The following is a 23,699-nucleotide window of genomic DNA, read 5'->3' on the forward strand; positions in this document are numbered from 1 at the left end:
GAGTATATTTACCAAACTCGATTTAATCGAAGCGTATCATAAATTAAGAATCAAACCCGAAGATACTTGGAAAACTGCATTTTCCTGCGCATTCGGACTTTTTGAATATCAAATTTTACCGTTTGGATTAAAAAATGGAGGCTCTTGCTTTATGCAGCTTATAAATGAAATCTTACACCCACTGTTGTACCGAGGAGTATTCATATTTTTGGATGATATCCTTATCGTAAGCGAGGACAAAGAAAAACACGTGGAACTGGTCCGGGAAGTTTTGCAAAAACTAAGGGAAGCAAAGCTGTATGCAAAACTTTCCAAATGTGAATTCAACAAGACACAAATTGACTTTCTGGGGTATCGGATATCTCCGGATGGATTAGCTATGGACCCGTCTAAAGTATCAGACGTAAAGGAATGGGGAGTACCTCAAACAAGGAGGCAATTGCAATCATTTCTAGGGTTTGCAAATTTTTATAGATCGTTCATAAAAGGCTTTGCGCAAATAACCGCACCCCTTACCGAACTTTTAAAAACAAAGGGGAAAGGGGAGACGGCAAAAGTGAAAGCCCCTGGCGCCAAACTGAGTTGGACGCCAGAATGCCAAAAGGCTTTTGAAACCCTTAAAGAACGCTTTACGGAGGAACCTGTCCTAAAGCACCCCGATATCCAGAGTCCCTTCATAATCCATTGTGATGCTTCGGATTGTGTATATGGGGCAGTATTATTGCAAAAGGATCAAAATGGGAATTTGAAACCTTGTGGGTATTTATCACGAAAATTTAGCGAAACTGAGAAATGCTGGCCCATATGGGAAAAAGAAGCATTAGCTATATTAAAGGCATTGGAATGTTGGCGACACTTCCTCGAAGGGAGCGAAATTCCATTTGAAGTCTGGTCTGATCATAAGAACCTCCAGTACTTAAAATCCCCACGAAAATTATCCCCCAAACAAATTAGATGGGCACAATACTTCAGCAGGTTCAATTTCCAACTGAAATTTTTCCAAGGAAAACAGAATGTCTTGGCCGATGCCCTTTCACGCATGCCTCAACACGAGGACGTAGCCACAGCAAAGGAAGGAACTTTGTTTTCCGAAAGGCAATGGGGTTTAGCAGTCAGTACAAGGGCACAAGCCCAAAGGGAGAGTATGGCCGTAGTCAAATTTGACGAAGGGGATAGTTGGGAAAAGGAACTGATACAATCATATGAAAGGGATCAGTGGATTTCATCCAACACAGAAAAAGGAGAGAAGAAGGGAGAAGTTTGGTTTGTGAAAAAGAAACTGTATATTCCAGCAATGTTAAGGACTAAGATTTTGCATCGTTTTCATAATAACCAGAGCGCTGGTCATATGGGGATTACAAAGACAACGAAGGCAATAGCAAAACATTGTTGGTGGCCAGGGATGAGAAAGGACATAAAAAATTACGTTACCCAATGTGATGATTGTGCCATGAATAAATCGAGGGGAGGGAAGCCAATGGGACTGTTGCAACCGGTGGCAGAACCTACCAGACCTTGGGAATGTGTAGCCATGGACTTTGTGGGAGAATTGCCTGTCAGCAAAGGACATCGTTATATATGGACAGTGTTAGACCTGTTTTCCAAGTAGGCTCACTTCATAGCACTTGCGAAATTACCATCAGCAGAGAAATTGGCTGAATTATACATAAACCACATTTACAAACTTCATGGATGTCCTAGTAGAGTGGTCAGCGATAGGGGTGTCCAATTTACGGCAAAATTCTGGGGGAAATTCTTGGAAATGCTAGGAGCAGAAAGGAGCCTAAGTTCTGCTTTCCACCCCATGACAAACGGGGCGGTAGAACGTACCCAACAGACGCTTGGGCAATTCCTTCGCATATACTCTAATATGAGACAAAACGATTGGTCTAAGTGGTTAGCCTTCGCTGAACTAGCCTTTAATTCTACTGTCCATTCTGCAACAAATAAAACCCCATTCGAAATAGTTTATGGATATGAGGTCCAGCCTCTCCCCCAATTGCCAACGTGGGCAGAGAATGAAGAAATAGGGACAGGGAAATGGAAAGCCCAAATGCTAGAATGTTGGGGTCAGGTGACTGCATCCTTAAAGGAGGCGCACAAAAAATATAAGACATTCGCAGATAAAAAAAGGATGGAAGGCGATAAACTGGAAGAAGGGGACTTAGTGTGGCTAAGCACACAGAACATCAAACTAGGCCTACCTTCAAAAAAGCTGGGCCCCAAGTTCATTGGACCCTTTCGAATACAGAAAGTCATAAACGAAGTGACTTTCCAATTATTCTTGCCGAAAAGTCTGGGAAAAATACATCCTGTATTCCATCGCAGCTTGTTAAAAAAGTATATGGGTACTTTGGATAAAATGGATACATAGTATTCCTGTTTGATTTATTTCAGGATCAAGACGGAGAGAGCACAGAAGAAGGGGTCGGCGAAAGGGGGGGCGCCATGTCATGGGGCCAATTCCCAGAGCTGAGTCTGCAAGCTCTGGAAATTGGAGCCATAACAAAGCGCGCTCCCGGAACACCTGGCAGCACAGCCTGGGAACTGGTGGAGTGAAAATGTAAACAAGTATAATGAGTAGTTTGTGTGAAAATGGTAGAAATGTGATACAGGGGGTGGGGTTTTGGTGATGATATTTACGTGTGATGTGACGTAGTAGCAAAGGTAATAAAAGTGGTTGTATGTAAACATTATGTCATTCTCGACTTTTCCCAAGTCGTGTATTCTTCAATAAAGATTGGTTTTGATAGCAGCTGCCTTTGATCTGTGTTCATGCTGGTCGTTTGAAGTGAGCGTGACACCTTTGACTACGCCCCACAGCATCCCCAGCTGTGGATCCCGCTCCATCCCTCCAGCCCGTCCATAGGTCCGATCCTGCAACCCGCCAGTCGCCTCCCATGCTATCATTGCCGGTGACTCCCAAATCCTCCCTCCCACGAGTCCATTCCATATCATCCTCCTCTGAGCTAACCATCTCTTCCGCCATTCCCTCGGTAAAACCCTCAAAGGAGTCTTCGTCTGTTGGTTCTGCAAATAAGTCTCGGAGCCGTTTCCTTTCGCGCTCCTCAAAAGAGTCTGACTCTCGAGGAGTCTTACGACCTCGTTTCCTAGTATCAGAGCCAGAAGGCTCAACCATAACATAATCATAGACCAATTTCACTATTAAATAATTATTATAAAATTTTTACATCAATTTGGGCAGAAAGAATCAAAGATATTTTACAAGAAACTACGATTTCTAGGGTCAAGGTGGTTTTCTACCTAAAAGGTAACAATGAAATAACACAAGATATGCATTGGGCATCACTGAATATCTGGAAACAAATAATGAAAAACAAGTGACTCTGATATTCCTTGATGCAGAAAAAGCATCTGACAACTTAAACAGAGACCTTTTGTTTCTAGTAATAGAAAAAAATGAATTTGGGACAAAAGTGTAAGATTTGGATAAAACCAAGTCACTATGAACAAGATAGGTCCTGTAGGTTCATTCTTAAGTAGAATTTGTATGTAAATCGGAACAGATACATGTACAGTAAGTTGGAACAGGTACAGGTAATTGGAGCAGTACAATGTGTGACTGTGAAACAATGTAATTGACAAATGGAACGGCCCTGGATTATGTTTTGGATGGCGTGATTTTAACTGATGTTTTAATAATACATGCTTTAATTATTGGTTTTCATTGTAATTGCTTACTTGATATCTGTGTGTATGGCATCAAATTGCTGCTTGTTGTAAGGCTGCCTTGAATCCCCTCTGGGGTTGAGAAAGACAGGATATAAATATGATAAATAAATAATAAATAAATTTGTATGCATGTCAGGATGCATCTATGCTATAGAATGAATGCAGCTTCAAAGCACTTTAACTGCCCTGTGGCTCAATGCTATGGATTCCTTGGGGATGTAGTTGGACAAGGTCTTTAGCCTTCTCTGAAAAGAATGCTGCTGCCTCATCAAACCTTAAATCCCAGGACTGCAAAGCATTGAGCCGTGCCAACTGATGGTCCTTTCACACAGCCATATAACCCAGAATATCACGGCAGAAAATCTCACAATATCTGCATTGTACTGGGATATCGGAGTCCAAACTGAAATATATTCCAGTTCAAAGCAGAAAATGTGGGATTGTACTCAACCTTGTGGAAGGGGACTGAGTCAGAGTGAGAGATAAACACAAAGTTGGGGAGGTAATCACTGAAGGAAAGGAAAGAGAATGCGTGAGATAGAATACAAAAAGCTACCTGGAGAGAGAGCCACAGAGCAATAATTCTGCTATTGACTGACTGTGGATTTGGGTTCTCCTTTCCCACAGATCTTTCTGACTTATGTTCATTAACTATTCATTTTCTTAACAATTATACATTTTTCTACACACCTGACAATGTATCTTCTGTTCCCTTGCAACATAATTATGAATTACTAGGCAACTGAGGAAAGGGGGAAAAATCTACCAGCTGTTTCTCATAAAAAAAAGAGACATCTGGTAAGGGCTCCTGGAAAGAGTTATGCTCACAGGCAGAAAAAATCCATTTGTATAACAAAAGGCCTCCAGCTCACCTCAAATGGGAATACTCTGTTTCAACGCCTCCTGAAAATATAACATGGGGAGCAAAAAGAAGAAGGGTAACAGTCAAGCCATCACATATTTTGGCAGTAGTTTGGTGTCTATGCGCATGTGATAAGTATCCACTACATCAATGACAACCACAGGGAAGAGGTAACCCAGAAGCTGTACACGCAAAAGGCCCTGGGTTTACTCCTTAACATCCCATACACAGAGGCCCAGTTTGATGTGGTGGTTTGAACACAGGACTAAAATTCTGGAAGATCAAGATTTAAATCTTCACTCAGCCACAGAAACCCACTGGGTGACAATTGTTCAGATGCATTCACTCAAAAGGAAGGCAATAGCAAACCACTTCTGAGCAAATCTTGCCAAGAAATTCCCAGTCACAAACTGAAAATGACTTCAATGCACACAACTAAATTACCCTATAAACAACCTGAAACTTTGGGGTGCCATGGCTAATAAATGTAGACAGACTTAAGCCCAACGGACCAATGACCTGATTCCAGCATAAGGCATTCTCTGATTTGGGACAGTGGTCAGTCTTTAGCCGAGGAAAGCAGAACACCTTCTACACATTTTTGGATTGATCTTTCAACATGTCTCCTGAAGCTCTCACCATATTTTGCTATTGGTGATTTTAGTTATAGCTAATGGGAGATGCAAGACAGCAAAGCCTGGATTCTCATCCTTGGCTGAAACATGGGAAATTCAAGTTTAAAATAACATGCTCATCAACAAGGTTAAGAAAAATCCAGCAATGTATCTTTTGGGACTATTTAGAGAGGGAGTAAGTCAGGGGGATAAAGACATTTGCCAATACAGCTTTGCAGCAGCTAGAAATAGCTAAATCCTGGAAGGGTGAAAGAGAGATATTGAGGAGAGATTGGAGATAAAAGTTATTAGAATATATAGAAATGGCCAAGCTGTCTAATGGACTTTGAGGTAAAAATAATGAAGAGCTTGTAAACAAATGGATGCTGGCTTTTGTATATTTTGAAAGGAAAGCAAAAGTGGATTTTAGGGAGGTTACAAGGGGAATAATTTAAGAAACGTATAGGGTATAAGTATCACAGTGAAGAGTGATGGAAGGAGGAATAGTTCTGTTTGTTGTGTTTCTTAGTGTCATACTTGTATTTTGAAAAGATGGACATAAATGCAGTTAACAAGAAAGTGGTGCAGGACCCCATTTAGCTCAGTGGCAGAATCTAACCCAGACTAACCTACAACCTCTCTGGAAAAGACACCAGTTTGACACCTTGGATGAATCAAAGTAGATGATGCTGAGCAAGATGGTCCAAAGTCTCACTTGGCATAAGACATTTCCTTATGTGCTGCACTCTTAGAAACTACTGACACTTTGTGTAAGAAAGCACATGTATCAACAGAAAGGATTACAATGAGTGACACATTATTTCTCGCACTTGATTCACTTCCGCACAAAGGTGTGACAAGAAGTCAGAAGGTCTTGTCAAATTTGCTGGTGCTTACTAAGAAAAAAAATCTGCAAACCTAACCATATGATCAACAGATCCTCAAGTATTTACAAATCATGTAATAAACATTATATGGCAGATTACAGATTGAAAAATGGTAATGGAATAAAAGAAACAGGGATAAGCAGCATTTTGATATTTAAATAGTCATTTCAAGTGAAGCCAACAACATATCAGTCTCATAACGTGTCCTCCAATTTAAAATGTTACAAGCCAGCTTTAGGAGTAAGACAGACTTTGTCCATATGTTCAACAATTTACATCTGTCACCAGATTAACAGATTTGTGCTGAAATGCAGTTAGATCTGGAGTGAAAGTGGGGCAAAAGCTAACGACTTCTGCAGAAATTAAAATGTTTGTATGATGAAGGGTGGAAAACAACCAGCAGGTCTAAACAGCTTTGGTGCTCAAATGCAAGCAGCCTCACAAAGATGTTTCTAATCTGACTGCCGGCAGTAAGAGATGTGCTATCTAAATCTCCCGCGTGCATAAAATTCCGAGACAGGAGAGAAACAGCTTTGTTGACTAAACTTACCTCATGTATATTCACTTGTACTAAAAATGGGCAGCGTGCCAGAATAGCTAACTGAAAGCACAAGAAGTGTATGCTTTACATGTCGCAGAGGAAGTAAGCCTAAGCAAATGTGCAATGGTCAAGGTGCTTCTCAGGATGGTCCCCAAAACTCAGGGCTCCACGGAGAGTCCCAAAATAACATAGCAAGGCGTAAGCTTCTCCGTAACTAGGCCTGGGGTGAAAATGGGGGACTGGGTCCTTTCTGAAATGATCAGGCAAAACTTGGCCCCCAAGACTCCTATGGAGTTGAGTCTCCTCATAATGTAACACTATATAACACTATTTTGTTCCTGGGTTATAAATGTCATTTCCTAACTGGTTCTATCATAAAAACATGGAAAAGGTTTATGAAACTGCAAAAACTTTGTTTCTGTGGGAGGGACAACATGCAGCACATTTTGCTATAGTTTTTCAATGAATATCTCATTGAGTCTCAACCAATTCAACCTAGTTTGTGGCAGCCACGAAAAATGAAGTTTCTGGAACAGAACAACTATGTTCAATGTAAGACTGCACAATTATACAGGAAATAACACTTTCAAATCAGGAACAGAAGGTGTTTGTTTTTTTCAAATTTTGTTACGTAGTGTTTATCAGATGGAAGTGTGCCAGATGACCATTATTTTGCTCCTGCTTTCCAATTTTTACCGTCTTCAGTCAGAAGGAGATAAGGGTGATGGTGATGACAACAGATGACTATTTAATGCAAAGCATTGCATTTTCATACTTGCAGCAGTTAAAATTAATAGCAACCTGTCTGCCAATGTTGAGCTGCTGCCCTTTCCCACCTTAAAAATAGTTCCAGGCCCTCTGGATAACTATGTAGTTCCAAATCACCAAGCCTGTTTTTTAAGTTTGCATCTCTACCAAGAACAGGTTTATTATAAAGCAAATGGGGTTGTGTGGCCAATTTAAAGCAGATGATCCCAAATACAGACGCAGCTACTGCTTTCACTGTGAAGACAGCAGGTAAACTCAGATGGCACGGGGAGGTTTGGAGGAACTGGGAGATAACATTGTCATCATCCCTGTTTATCATGGAGTCCCAGAACCTCCCCACTATACCAGTTTATTCTGTAATTTCGGGGTTCCTGATTGAGATCAATGCCTGATGCTTCACTAAGGGGAAATGAACAGCCATAAGACCCTTTCCTGCTACTTCAGGAGTGAAAAAAGAGTTTGCAGTATTAAATGGGGATAAGCAGAAGAACAGCTGAGAACATCTCTCGACTGAGCCAGATGAAGCTGGACGATTTCATTTCCTCAGCTTGCAGGATGGTGCAAATTGGTCTGTTTGTGTCCACTATGTTATGTCTATGTAAATCTAAAAGAAGCTACTATGAAAAAGTGACCAATGCAACCAAATGAGATTAACTCCTCTAATATTGCCTTGTGACTTTAGCCATGGAGAGGACATGGTACACAATCATTTGGCACATTACTGGAATAGTGTAAAGTATGGTTCAGCAATGTTCTCTCTTCACCCAAAGGTTTGGTTGTTAGGGTGTTGTTGTTGTTGTTTGTTTGCAGTGTTAGATCCACTATCATTATACTAGGAGAATGAAAGAAATTATGTGGCTAAACAATGTTGCTGAACTGCATCTTCTATCATTCCTAATCATCAGCTGTGCTGGAGAGCATTGACGGGCACTGCTGACCAACAGCATCTGGAGGAAAAAAAGCAGACTTTGGGAAAGTCACCCTTGTGGAATCCCCACAAGTTTACCCAAGGGCATTCTGAGAAGCGTGGTTAAAAACTCCTATTTCTATACTCTGGATATAAATAAATTGTTCTAGAGGGTTTTTTCCATGTGGGCTCAGCCTGTTTCTCCATTTGTGGATCCAATAATCAACTTTAAGTGTCCAAACAGACTCAATACTCATTTAAGATCCAACAGCCCTATCCATTTTTAATTGCTTCCAAGCCACATCATTTGCAATATCCATTTACCTTAATTATACCCTCTGGCAAGAAGGTGACCCAGGAATATCGGACTGGCTTGACTAATTCTAAATTAAGCATTGAGCTTTTTCTTGTTCTTAAATTTGTTTCTCGTATGCATTGCTGTAGAAATATCTACATCTAACAATCAATCATATCAGCCAGGCCTTGAAAACACAACCAACCTCCTAGCAGTCAACCAAGCAAGGGGTAGAACAATTTGTTCTTCCTCGGTTTCACTGATTTGTCTGATAGCTGTAGAGAAAGTAAAAGCTCTCTCGCCTACATGGAATTCCTGATTACTTATTGCTATTGGATAAGTTGTTAAAATCAAGGCTGAAAATAGTCTGCTGTGTTAGCAATAAGCAATCGATCACACAATGAGCACACCCATTAGCAGCACTGAGATTTTCCGTTCCTGGTTATTATGCCTTATCAACACCATTTTAAATGTCTGAACTTTGAATTGGCATGTTTATTGCTATTCACTGAACACAGTGCAAGCCATTTCAGATACAAACTGTTGAGAAAGGAGCACACAAAGAACACATAAACAATTAATACAAAATTGAGGGATTTGGTTCCATAATGGGGGGAAAAAACATCTCTAATGCTTCACAGATGAAAACCAGGATATTTGCAAACCATGCAACCTGAGAGTGTGGTCAAGTTAGCAAAAATTATTAATGAGGAAGAATTCACAAACTAGGAGAGGCGGCAGCAGTTTGACTTCCCTTCTTCTGCTCTGATGGCCCATCTATATGGGTCACAAACCCCAAAGTGGGCAAGAAGTTGTTCTTAGGCATCCACTTGAACCCAATCAGGGCCTTCAAGTCCCCGATGCAGGGAGAAACTGGTTAATGCAGCTTTGCCCAGCATGAGGAAAAGTTGGGATATTTCAGAAGTTGCCTGAAGCTCCAAAGCAGACCTGCACTTTGATGTAGTGTGGGCAGCTTGGTCAGCCCTAATTCAAACCAGCCCAGATATTCACATGGCAACACTGCTGTCCCAATCTTCCTGAGCTTTGCAGCACGGAGGATATGGGATGGTACTTACCTTTTTTTGGTCCTTCCTCAATGTGGCATGAGGGGTCACCCCTACTTTCCAACTTCCTTTTCCCAAGTCAACATCTTCATTAATGACTTGGGCCCCTTCCATACAACTGTATGAAATCCACAATGAACTGGATTATATGGCAGTGCCTGCTCTGCCCCGTCTTCCTTAGGACATCCTTTAAAATATTTATACATGGATATAATGTCTCCTCTTAACCTTCACTTCTTCAAGCTAAACAGACCCAGCTCTTTAAGCCATTCCTCAAAGGCATTCATGGTCTCCAGACCTTTGATCCTTTTAGTTGCCCTCCTCCAGACCCCTTCAAGCTTAAAGTCAATATCTCTTTTAAATTGAGAGGCCCGGGCACAGTATCCCAGATGAGATCTGACCAAAGCAGAATAGAGAGTCACAGTGATTTTCCTTGATCTAGACCCTAGACTCCTTTTGATGCAGCCCAGAATCCCATTGGCTTCTTTAGCTGCTGCATCACACTGTTGGCTCATGTTCAATTTGTTGCCCACTAAGACTCCAAGACCTTATTCGCACATGACTCTATTGTGGAGCCAGGCATCACTCATTCTGTATCTGTGCATTCCATTTTTCCTGCCTAAATGTAATATCTTACCATTCTCTTTGTTGAAAAATTCATTTTGTTAGTTTTGGCCCAGCTCTCTAATCTGATGCTGTCTTCTGGAGTCTTAGCTCTCCCTCCCAATTTGGTGTCATCTGCAAACTTGATAAGCAGGCCCTCTAAACCTTCATCCAAGGGCCCTTCCACACAGCCATATAACCCAGACTATCAAAGCAGATAATCCACAATATCTGCTTTGTCCACACTGCCAGATAGTCCTCCTCCTCTCTTCCCACACTACTTTCCTCTATCTCTTCGTCTAACTCCCTGGTCAAGCCAGGACATGTACTCTCAATCAATATAGCTGGCAAACTAGCAGCCTCCAATAAAACGCACGATCCTTTGCTTTCATTAAAGTGAAAGCTTGATGCGATAAAATATTCAAATACCAGAGCTGGCTCTCTCTGCAGCGTACACATGGCTTAAGTGATACAAATATATGCTTAAATAAAACGTAACAGGATCGACGTTACCTATTTGGAGAACATGCTAAACCACCCACCCAAAGTAAATCCCTTGCTAAAAAATGGAAAAGGGGGGGAAAAGTGAACGAAAGGGGATTACAGAGCTAATGCCGAGGGATGACGGAAGGTCAGAGAAGCCCAACATGACAGAGGATTAAATGAGAAAAGATCTTTCAATGCATGCCACCCAAACATTAATGGAAATGTGTTGCCTTCTTAAAATTAAATGTCAAAGTAATGTTAAGACGTTAATGCTCATTTTAAAATCAAGCCCTCTTTCACCTTACTTTTTTGAGCAAACTTAATAGTGCCTGTCAAATGCCACCCACAAATTGCACATACACAAACACGCATACCACTCATACTTATAATCTCAGATATGCTGGTGTAGATACAGGCATAAGATCAGTTTAGAAACCCTCTGACAAGGAATCTCTTATTTATAAAGATTCTTCTGGGAGCCCAGTCCAAGCACCCCATTTCTCGTCTTCTGCCTTCCAGCATTGGCATTGAGAGGATGGTGAAGGAGGGCTGGAAAAACAGACTTTCATTGCTGGGTTGCACAGGAATGGGTCTACAGGAAACAACACAATAACTATTTGCCTTAGGACCTTATCACATTAGGAAATACTTCATTTCTGAGACTCTTTGAAAATGGGCCCTATCACATGACGTTTGCCCCAATCCCATCGGCAATCCATCACAATCCTCCTGCAATGGAGGAATTCCACAAGGGATTCTAATCATGGTTTTTGAAATACGACGGTTTCTTCTGTTCCTGAAGTGCTAAAATCTCATGAGAATGGTAGTTTGAGACTTCCAGGTGACATCACTGTACAATATTTTTATTTATTTTTAAGTGACATAGGGAGACAAGGCCTTCAAATGGATTGGGAGAAGTCAGGTGTGATGAGTCAAAGCACACGTTTCTCAACATAAGAATCATAGTACTGTAATCAGGTATGAGGGGGACAGTAGGCATCCCAACTAAATACAGCATGCCTTCCGTCATTAAAAAACGTATTGCATACTGATTGAAACTGAGTATTTCCCAATGGGATACGGTTTTTAGATTTGAAAAAGAGATCTACTGTAGCTGTGGGAGCTTACATTCAATAAGCAAGTTAAACAGCTGCCTCCAAAATCACTTACTGAGTATGTGAAGATAAAAAAGTAAGAACAGGAGATTAATGTGCTTTACCAGCTATCATAGCAGACTGAAAATATATATATCTGCAAGTTTTGTCACCAAAATAGAAATAAGAAAAGTGGAGGCTACTGAAAGAAAGAAAATAATAATCTCAGATGCATTTAGAAAATGCAATATGTTTTTGTTTACTTATACAACCTAGTTGTTTCATTTCAGGTGTATATTTGTTGGTTTTGAGCAAAACAATTGCTTAAACATGACCTGATCTTTTTTGTTACATAGGAGCCCACCTCCTCATATTATTTATAGCTCTAGTAACAATGTTTCAGTTAAAGAAGTAAATCCCAATAACATATCTACTTCATTAACTGAAGCAGTTACACAGATGTAATCTCCCATTTGACATAACAAAAAATAGACCCTATAAACAACTGAGTAGTCCAAAAATATAAGCATTTTGGGTTTTGGCCTTAAGGAGTATCCGATACCATATGGTCTGTGGAAGAATTCAGAGAGGATGGATGTTACCAGCCAAATTATGGTTCTGCAACTCTGAGAAGTCAAGCTAAACAGCAGGTTGACTTATAGTTGTCATAGAATATGAAGCCTGCATTGTACCATCATGACAAGTGACCTAGAAATCTATTTAATGCTCCACATGTTTATCAACTCCTTTTCGGCCCCCACCACACTTTGTGATGAGTTCTGCATATGAATGATGCACCACATGAAAAGCCTGTCCCAAATCTCCTCCCACACAAATCAGGTTCATCAGATGATCCTGGGTCCAATTTTGGAAGAAAAAAGTAGGAGTCTTTCTACCCATTTTCATAGCAAAGGGTTATAAATTTTTGGTCAAAATAACCAGCTGTCAAATCAAATTACAGGTTATCTGAACATGCATATTGATATAACAAAGTCATGAAAAAAGAGGGTTCAGAATCCTGTACAGCAGGAATGACCAATAAGTGCCTTGGGGTCCAGGGTCCGCCTAGGAAACGATTTCGTCCATCCTCTGGTGATCCTGGTACATTTTAATCAAATGTGGATTTCAGGAAACTTTCATTCTCCAAAACAGAAATGTTTTTTAAAATGTGTAAAAGACAAGGACATGGGTATCACACTGGAATTGGTATTTCTGTGTAGCTGTTTCTGTAACATTGCTTTTCTGGTGCTTTCCCCCCAATTCATACAGCAGTTTCTTTTGCTGGCAACACAACCACTGGCTCGGGGCCACAGGATAAGCCCGAGTTCTGAGAGCAGTTATTTCTGGAACTAACCATACTTTTTTCCCCCTGCAATGTGCCATTCTTTCTCTGCTGGAACGACTGCATATGACACAGAACTGGCAGAAAACATTAAAGGAAATGGATTTGCTCTGGAGAAAAACAAGATGATAGATTAGAGACACTTCAAGAAGCCTTAAAACCATGCTTTGGATCAGACCGTGGGGAAATGAAAGATGGCAAGATAGAAGCCACCCCTGGAAAGATATCTTCCTGACAACATTAAAGTCTTTGTGCACTCTTTGGGACCCAGGGAATGGGAGGCAAAACATCAAGATACGCCGCTCGGAGTTTTATAAAATAAAAATTAGAGCACATTCCAGGAAGGCAGAATCCCAGCTGAATAGAACATCTCACTCGAAGAACGGTCCCCGGCACTTTGAAAACATCCATCTTAAAAAGATTTCTGTACAGCTAAGGAGGGTTTATTTTTTGCCTTTGAAGTGTTTTTATTTTATTCTGTAATTCCACAAACTGGAAAAAATGTGAGGCTCTATAAATATAGCCTCAACAATAGACCTGTGTTGTGTTTGGGGTAAGGGTGGAAGAAGGCTATTTTGCTATCAAGACAGCTGTCAACAGCAGAAAGGAAAATAAGAACAGCTGGGACCAAGTCAAAAACAGGTCAAAGCCAAGATGTGAGATAAAAAAAACTCAGAAGACAGAAAAATGGGAATAGTGAAGGGGAAAGAAAGAGGAGGAAAGCAGACAATGCACCCGAAACCCTCCACTGCCAAGACAATGGTACAGAAAACAGGCATAGTTCCTCCCTTGAAATCACACCCAAATAACTTTTAAAAGGTGATGAATCCAACATGTCAATGCACCTGCAGTTAGCCTGGTCAAAACACGATCACGGATAGGTTGCAGAACAAACAACACTTGAAAATCAAACACCTCTTTCCAAAAAATCCTCACCCTCTTACAGTTTAAGCTGAACCCCTACATTCACTCACAATGGCTTCAAAACTGTGATTGTAATGACTCCAGCATTAGGATTCCGAGAGGTATCATTTGTTGGCATGTTGTGGACACTGTCCCCCTTCCTGAAAAACCACTTTCTGCAGAAAGAGCCTAATACAGGGTGAAGCTAATGCAGGGAAAGCAAACAAAACCATCAGGTAAATGGGGGGAAGGAAGGTCAACGTTAGGTTCATGAAAGGGATGGGGCCACTGGAGGCATTCAAAGTCTGCCAAAAGAAGTGATGGTTCTGGGAAGACAGGCTCTTTGCTTTAGAAACAAACACGATATAGGTTGAGCTTCCCATGTCAAAACTGCCCGGGAACAGAAGTGTTTTTGATTTAGTGTTTATTATTATTATTTTGGCTTATCTTTATTAGCATATATGTACAAAATGTGATATCTTGCAGATGGGACAGGACATTTACTTGTATTCCATACACACGTTATACAGATAGCCTAGGGGTGACTGTGTAAGCAATATTTTTTAATAATTTTGTGCAAGAAACAAAATGTATCTATATGGAATCAACAGAAGCAGAGATGTTGCCATCTCAGCCACACAGGCAGACAATTCTGGATATTGGAGGATTTCAGATTTTGGAATTCCAGGTCAACATGGCCATTCACTTGTAGCCGAGTCTGATTGTCTTCCAGAGACATACTCTTGGTGGTGGGTCCAAAAGTGACTGTGAAGACCTATTCTGGATCCACGTGGTCTTTCAAATTGAGGACACAGATTTCCAGGTGGAAGGCAGTCACGAAGAGGGTTTGCTTGAGGAGCTTCTTCCTCTTGGCACGTTTCTCCCTTTTGCCCTCTGTTTGTGCCACCTCATAATCCACAGCACTGTTGATAACAACTGACCTCCAGTTACAACACTCAAGGACCAGGTCTTCCCAGTTTTGAGGTTTATACCACATTTTTAAGGCTAGTTTTAAATCTCTTTTGTTGTCCACTGACATTCCATTTTCTATTCTTGAGCTGAGATTAAAGTATCCGCTCTGAGAGAAAGTGATTGAATATGTAAGGGACACTCAACTTCCCACCCTCAGTTGGACCATAGTCAACTAGTGAAGACCAGCTATAACAGCAATGATTGGAAGCCATCCATCATTTTTAAATTGACAGCTCGTCTCAGCTCTAAAAGGAGCCATGATCAGGGAGAGATCTCAGAATGGGATCTTATTCTTCAACAAGATCAGATCAAAAGAGTGCTCCACCAAGTCTGTAAGCTGCTGGATCTAAGCAGTCTCAACAAAGGCAAAATTTGCACTCTTGTGAAACATTCTAGCTTCAGCAGAAGCCACAGGGAGAAATAACACCATGTAAAATGCTGTACAGCACTGTATACCTTCATACGAATGAATACAGGAATTCAAAATGTGATTGGAATTATAAATTCCATTAAAAAGCATCTCTATCTCCCTATGTCTGGCGGAGAAAATAGATGTCAAACCTATCCTACTAGATGACATGGGACCAACTACAATTATGGCTCATCTTCTTCCAAAGCGGTGTCCTCAATGCTAACTATATAAAACCTTGAGAACTGGTGTGTGAATTTGCTTGTTTTCTGCCTCCATCTACATTTATATTTCCTTCTATATCATCATGTCTGATACTATAAGCCCAAACAGGAACTATTTTTTCAAATCCTAGAGTACTAATTAATGATTCCTAATTTACAAATGTCCACAGTCCTCTAACTACCTCCACCAGCCTTCCCCAAATGGGTGCTCTCTAGATACACGGTGCTCAACTCACATCATGCCCAGTCAGCATAACTACAGTCACTTTAGTTTGATATAACTTGTTTCTGTTGAATTAAGCCTAATTAAAAACTTGAGATCCCTCAAAACTAACTCCCCTCAGTGACTCACAGTTTCCCAGAAGGATCATTCTGGCTTTGATGTTTGAAGCTGTTTTAAATCAATTGAGATTCATGTATTTTAGCCGGGAACACTCAACAGGTGCTATGAAAACAGTTGTTGTAGATCTAGACTGCAGTGATCATATATAGTAAAGCTAGTGGAGCAAGAAACCCTCTTGTCCCAGCAAGCAATGAATCTGTGTTGGTGTCAATGGTACAGAGATTACCTGACTCTAAAACAGGAGTGAGAGGAGGATCAATCCAGGGATGAAGGTAACTGACAACATCAAGATGCATGTCAAGGTGGAGATGGAACCGAAGAAGGTCCATCTCAAGACCTGCTTAGGAAAGCAATCACAAGAGGAGTCAGCAATGTTTGACACTGAGTTGAAGATGAATTCACTCTCTCTCCCTCTGAGGCTGTCCCAACTTGTACTTGAACCATTTCCAATACGGGAAGAAGGCCATGGCTTTTCTCCAGTCTCTGGGAAGAATGTACGAATTCTACCATAGAAACTGTCATTCATTGAGCTCCTGAACCGTGTTCCAGCATGGATGGTTGCAAAGCTTGTTCCAAAGTGGTTGGGACTGGAGAATGACAGACCCTTTAGGGGCCCCTCATTGTGCTTCACCCTCCTCTTCTTATATCATTTTTGTCATTTCTACATTTGGAGGCCTAAGTGAACTTTTCTGTTTCAATAGAAAGTGCTCAGAAGTAGCTGGTAAATCAAACGTACCTTGACACTGATGGTCTTAGATGCAAAAATAATTAAATCAGAAACAGATTGAGCACTACAGTCCTGAGATATGTCTGTATGGACACCAGAATCAAGCATGAAGTGTGCCATTATTGTTCTCGAGATAGTTGAAGCAGAAACAGAGTGAGCCGGAGGTTGCAACTGGGGATGAAGATGTGAAGGTGTGGATACTGAGCAGCATAGAATCACAGAGTTGAAAAAGACCACATGAACCATCTAGTCCAGTGGTTCTCAACCTGTGGGTCCTCGGGTGTTTTGGCTTACAACTCCCAGAAATCCCAGCCAGTTTACTAGCTATTAGGATTTCTGGGAGTTGAAGGCCAAAACATCCGGGGACCCACAAGTTGAAAACTGCTGATCTAGTGCAACCTCCTGCCATGCAGGAAAAGCACAATCAAAATACCCCTGACATATAGCCATCCAGCCTCTGTTCAAAAACCTCCAAGGAAAGCAATTCCACTGCACTCCAAGGCAGAGAGTTCCACTGCTGAACAGCTCTTCTTATGGTCAGGAAGTTCTTCCCAATGTTCATGTGGAATCTCCTTTCCTGTCATTTGAACCCGTTCTCCAAGTCCTACTTTAGCAGCAGAAAACAAGCCGGCTCCCTCTTCCTTATTTATCACTTATTTATTTACTTGAAACTTTTGTAAGCTACCCATTATTCAAACTGAATTCCAGGGTGATGTACAATACATGACATTCAAAATCACAAGAAAATACAAAATTAAAGAAGAGTCATGAGAGTAATTGACACCAAGAAGCAGAAAAAGAGAAAATAATTCCAAACAGAACCAGTAATCAATTTTTAAAGCTTTTTACCTGATCTCTCATGTGTTCTGGGAAGTTACTAAAAGCTAATTGGAAATGAATCCTTTCCAGTCATTGCCTACCCAAGGAGGTAGCATCCTGATCACAAAATATGAGCTGCTTGCAAGTTAGATAATACAAACTGAAAGGTTAGGAATATGCATCTACAATGAACCAGGAGACTGAACTTGTCATAACCCCTTCTATTCCCCTTTGGCTTTGCAGCTGACACAGCCCAGGCAGCAACACCTGGCCTGCATTTCGTGCAGGAGCCATCAGCGCTCCACTCCCTTCCCTCTTCCTAAGAAGCCAGATAAGACAGCAAACGCACAGGAGCATCACACACCAGTGCCTCTATAAGGCTGATCCACAACAGCTGCATGCAAAGAGCTGTGTGATGCAGCAGCACTTCTGGCAGACCAAGGTGGACAACCTGTGATCAATTGTAACTGAACTACACCTCCCAAAATTCCTGACTGGCTAGAATTACACCAGAATTTTTGTTCATGGGTTATAAATGTCATTTCCTAATTGGTTCTATCATAAAAACATGGGAACAGTTTATTAAATTTCAAAAACTGAGCTGTGAGTTTTCCAGGCTGTATGGCCATGTTACGGAAGCATTCTCTCCTGACGTTTAGCCCACATCTATGGCAGGTATCCTCAGAGGTTGTGAAGTATGCTGGAAACTAGGCAAGTGAGGTTTCTATACCTGTAGTATGATTTCCAGGGTGGGAGAAAGTAGTCTTAAAGAGGCAAGTGTGAATGTTGCAAATGGCCAGCTTGATTAGCATTGAAAAGCCTTGCAGCTTCAAACTCTGGCTGCTTCCTGCCTGAAGCACAGTAAAGACAAAGATGCACTCAGAGGAAATTTGTTCTTACTATATATTAAGGAAACCACGGACCGCATAGGGAAGCTGATGAAGAAACACAACATACAAATTATCTACAGATCCACTAAGAAAATCCAACAAATGCTACGTTCAGTGAAGGACAAGAGGGATCCCCTCACCTTTGCAAGAGTCTACCGTATACCACGCAGCTGTGGACAAGTCTACAGAGGGACCACCAAATGCAATATTGCCCAGACAAGAATCAAGGAACATGAAAGGCACTGCAGACTAACTCAACCAGAGGAGTCAGCCATAGCAGAGCACCTGATGAACCAACCTGGACACAGCATATTATTTGAGAGCACATAAATGCTCAACCACTCTAACAACTACCATCTCAGACTACACAGAGAAGCCATTGAAATCCACAAGAATGTGGACAATTTCAATAGAAAGGAAGAAACCATGAAAATGATTAAAATCTGGCTACCAGTATTTAAAAAAAACTCTAAAATATGACAGTAAATAAGGAATAACACTAAAAAAAACCCCAGGGGAATTCCAGACAAAAAACAATCAGAACCAGCCAACACTTCCCAACAAAGGATTCTCCCATGCAGGAATCAGCCAGGCTTTGAAGCTGCAAGGCTTTTCAATGCTAATCAAAGTGGCCAATTGCAACATTCACACTTACCTCCAACAGATATGAGTTTTTTCTCCTATCCTGGACATTCCAGATATATAAACCTCACTTGTCTAGTTTCCAACAGACCTTAAACCTTTGGGGATGCCTGCCATGGATGTGGGTGAAACGCCATGAGAACATGGCCATACAGCCTGGAAAATTCACAGTAATCCAGTGATTCTGGCCATTAAAGCTTTCGACAATACAAAAACTTTGTTTCTGGAGTATAGCAATTACTTTTGAAGTAATACTACACAACTGAACAGGAAATAACACTTTCAAACCAGTAACAGAAACATTTTCCAATTGTGTTACATAGTGTTATGGCTAACAACATGGAAGGGAGGGTGGACTGGATAGACCTTGTGGTCTCTTCCATCTCTATAATTCTCTGATTCCGTGAGTATCTGGAGGACTGCAGGTTTCCTCCCAGTCTGCATCATCTATTGCCCATGCTGATGTTGCAGCTCCACCAACTGGCCTTTCAACTAATGGGATCAGCAAAGCAAGGAACACAAGCATTCTTATCACTGAAAAGAATCCGGGGGACAAATCCACCTGCAGAGAAGGATTTTGTGGGACCTAATCTTCAATCCAGTAATAATGATGAACACCAAATGAATAGTTTACATTATCATCACTACAATCACTATCATTGCTGCCTCCAAGCAGATGCGTTCCACCTCGTCATGGTAATATATGTGTGTACATATACTGGCAAACCTGAATAAACAAAATCTTTGACAAAGAAACTTATTGTTACAAAGTCTTTTTATGTCCACCCAGTCCCCAAATCTTTTCCTTAGTGTCATCTTTTGCATGGGATTCACTAAAATGTGATGGCAACAAAAGCAAGTATCTGTAAAATCCATAAAATCACAGCTGTTTAAGAGACATGTTTTATCCCCATACATTTCATTACAATTTATATAAAAGGTAAAGGTTTCCCCTGACGTTAAGTCCAGTCATGACCGACTCTGGGGGTTGGTGCTCATCTCCATTTCTAAGCCAAAGAGCCAGCATTGACTGTAGACACCTCCAAGGTCATGTGGCTGGCATGACTGCATGGAGCGCCATTACCTTCCCGCCCAAGCAGTACCTATTGATCTACTCACATTTGCATGTTTTCGAACTGCTAGGTTGGCAGGAGCTGGGGCTAACAGCGGGCGCTCATTCCGTTCCCAGGAATTTATATATGTGTCTAATAATAGATATAGAGAATTGGTTTAACCTCCTGCTTGCCGGTAAAACTGAATGGTCAAAAAATGATTCATGTCTAAAAAGTGTGTCCCCCACACAAAATATGTGGAAAGCTCTAATCAACAGTGTATATATAGGAAATAGATTTACAGGACATAGGACATGTAAACTCTTAACCCCCAAAAGCTTCAAAAAGTTATGGAAACATCCAATCCCTCTGTGACGTTGGGCCCACCCTGAATAATAATAACAATAAGATGCCTTTTTTTCTCTTAACAGAGAGATAGGGCCCTCACACACAGCCATATAACCCAGAATATCAAATCAGATAATTCACAATATCTGCTTTGAACTGGGTTACCTGAGGGCCCTTCCACACAGCTGTATAAAATCCAAATTGAACGAGGTTATATGGCTATGTGGACTCAGATAATCCAGTTCAAAACAGATATTGTGGATTATCTGCCTTGATATTCTGGGTTATATGGCTGTGTGGAAGGGCCCTTAGTCAATGTATACAGCTGTGTGGAAGGGGCCTCAAAGTGGCAAATGGCACAAAGAACAATACCAGACAAAACCTAAAGACCATAAATACCAAAACAGAATTAAACCTAGTAGTATTTCAGAACAACTTAAACCAGGGTTATCAAACACATTTTTATCAGACTTAGGGTTGCTTCCAAAGGGTTGTGAAATCCATTGGTGGAGAACCCATTGATACAATGGGCAACTGTAATATTGTATATTTGATGGTCAGGGCTCTTCGATTTCCCCAAAGTTCCCTTTAGGGTGAGAAGAACGGGATATAAATGTAATAAATAAATAAATAAATAAAGCATCTGAGGACCCACAGGTTGAATGTAATACAATATTATACTAATAGTAGTAGAATATAATAATATTAATTATATATTAAATGTGATATTACTAATAATATTACCATATAACAATATAGTACAATATAGTAATTTAATGCTTATATTGTGCTATCCTAATAATACACTTGATTTGTAAGCCGCTCTGAGTCCCTTTCGGGGTGAGAAGAGCGGGATATAAATGTAATAAATAAATAAACTAGACTCAATGTTAGGGGGAAACCTTTACCTTTTACCTTATAGACATCAATTTGAGTATACAGGCAACCCATTTTTTATTTTATCTTTTCGTGTCAGTTGCTTCTGGCGTGAGAGAATTGTTTATACCAGTGGTTCTTAACCTGGGGCCGCCAATATTTTTGGCCTACAACTCCCAGTTTAGCAGCTGTTTGGATTTCTGGGAGTTGAAGGCCAAAGACATCTGAGGACCCCAGGTTGAGAACTAGGACACCATCCCAAGGAGAAAACCTTTGCCTACCTTATAACTATAACAGTTGTAATAGATATATCATAACTCTAACCCAGAGGGATGAGGTTGGCCCAGGCTTGGGGTCCTCTGGGTGTTTTGGACTTCAACTCCCGCCATTCCTCACAGCCTCAGGCCCTTTCCTTTTCCCCCTCAGCCGCTTAAGCGGCTGAGGGGGAAAAGGAAGGGACCTGAGGCTGTGAGGAATGGCGGGAGTTGAAGTCCAAAACACCAGGCGGGCCCAAGTTGGCCAAGCTGTACCTGTCTTCTCCTGGACGCGGCAGGCGATGTCCCATCGGGCTCGGGCCTCCCGGTCCAAGGCCCGCTCCAAGGTGACTTCCCCGGAGTCCGTCCCCACGCGGAGAGGCGCTCCCTCGGGGCCCACGAGCTGGAAGCGGGCTCCGTGGGGGAAGCGCGGGCGCAGCGAGGCGAGGAGGAGTCCGGGCGGCGCGTCCTCGGGTAAGGAGAAGGCCAGGGGCGGCGTGGCGGGGCTGCGTCGCGGGCGGAGGGGCGTGGGAGGCCTGGGCACGGGCTGCGGGAGGACGCGGAGCTCGAGCGGGGCGCTGAGTCGCGCGGGGCGTCCGCGGTCCCGGGCGAAGAGCCGGAGCGGGATGGCGGCGCGTCGGCGGAGCAGGGAGCGGACCAAGACCACCCTCCCGCTGCGGGGCACCACGAAGAAGTGGGCGCTGGGCGGGCGGGCGAAGTAGCGCAGCTCGGCGTTGGGCCCGGCGTCCGCGTCCTCCGCCCGGGCGCGCCACACCTCCGCCCGCAGCGCCAGCGTCTCCGCCACGCGCAGCTCCCGCGGCTCGCTCTGCGGGAAGCGGGGCGCGTGGTCGTTGGCGTCCAAGACGGTGATTTCCAGCGCGGCCAACTCCGCCGCGGGCTCCTCCTCTTCGGGACAGGGCCTGCAGCAGAGCGCCAGGCGCAAGGCGTACACGGCGCGCTTCTCCCGGTCCAGCGGCCTCGAGGTGCGGAGCCAGACGCGCCCGCTCCTCGCGTGCAGCGCGGCTCGGAAGTGCGCCCGCCCTTCGCCCAGCAGCTCCATCCTCCAGCGCCGCCGGCCGCGAACCTCCGCGCACCAGGGCCCCCGCGACAGCCGCGTCAAGGGCAGGCTCAGCCCGGACACCCGCGTCCCCGAGGGACGGTTCTCCAGCACCTGGCCCCGAAAGGACGGGAGGAAGGGCCACGCCGAAGGGAGGAGCAGCAGCAGCGGCAGGAGCAGCAGCAGCATGGCCGAAGAGAAGCGCTTCCGACGGCTCTGCCTCCAGAAGCAGGAGCGCCGCGCCTGCGAACCGGGGGGGCGTGGCCGAGGAGGCGCAAAGAGCGCGGATTGGCTGCCTGCAACGCGAGGGAGCCAATCCGGGCTCTCGAGCGCCTGATTCCTCCCTCTTTCTCCCTCCTTCAGTTAAGGCAGTGGTTCTCAACCTGTGGGTCCCCAAGTGCTTTATTTATTTATTTTTATTTATTTACTACATTTATATCGGCCCCTGGTGGTGGCGCAGTGTGTTAAAGCTCTGAGCTGCTGAACTTGCAGACCGAAAGGTCCCAGGTTCAAATCCCGGGAGCGGAATGAGCGCCCGCTGTTAGCCACAGCTCCTGAGAGGGGCCTGAGAGAAGCCAAGGATATTCATACACAGAGCTTCAAATGAGTTATAATACCTCGGGGAGATAGAGTGGAATACAAATAAAGTTTTATTATTACAGTAGAGTCTCACTTATCCAACATAAACGGGCCGGCAGAATGTTGGATAAGCAAATATGTTGGATAATAAGGAGGCATTAAGGAAAAGCCTATTAAACATCAAATTAGGTTATGATTTTACAAATGAAGCACCAAAACATCATGTTAGACAACAAATTTGGCAGAAAAAGTAGTTCACTATGCAGTAATGCTATGTAGTAATTACTGTATTTATGAATTTAGCACCAAAATATCACGATATATTGAAAACATTGACTACAAAAATGCGTTGGATAATTCAGAACGTTGGATAAGCGAGTGTTGGATAAGTGAGACTCTACTGTACATTTATATCGGTCCCTGGTGGTGGCGTAGTGTGTTAAAGCGC

At 42.6% G+C, this 23,699-nt stretch overlaps 1 protein-coding gene across 1 annotated transcript in view; it reads right to left on the reverse strand.

The window, feature by feature from the left end:
• LOC100556134 (neural-cadherin) overlaps positions 1–22,940 on the reverse strand; it is a 152,552-nt gene extending 129,612 nt beyond the window's left edge. Inside the window, exon 1 of the mRNA XM_062961661.1 lies at positions 21,892–22,940. Within this exon, the coding sequence (XP_062817731.1) occupies positions 21,892–22,861 (970 nt within the window). The 5' untranslated portion in view covers positions 22,862–22,940. The remainder of the gene's footprint in view (positions 1–21,891) is intronic.
• Positions 22,941–23,699: the final 759 nt, after the last annotated feature.

The sequence above is a fragment of the Anolis carolinensis genome, unplaced genomic scaffold, assembly GCF_035594765.1.
Source record: "Anolis carolinensis isolate JA03-04 unplaced genomic scaffold, rAnoCar3.1.pri scaffold_9, whole genome shotgun sequence".
Taxonomy (NCBI): Eukaryota; Metazoa; Chordata; class Lepidosauria; order Squamata; family Dactyloidae; genus Anolis; species Anolis carolinensis.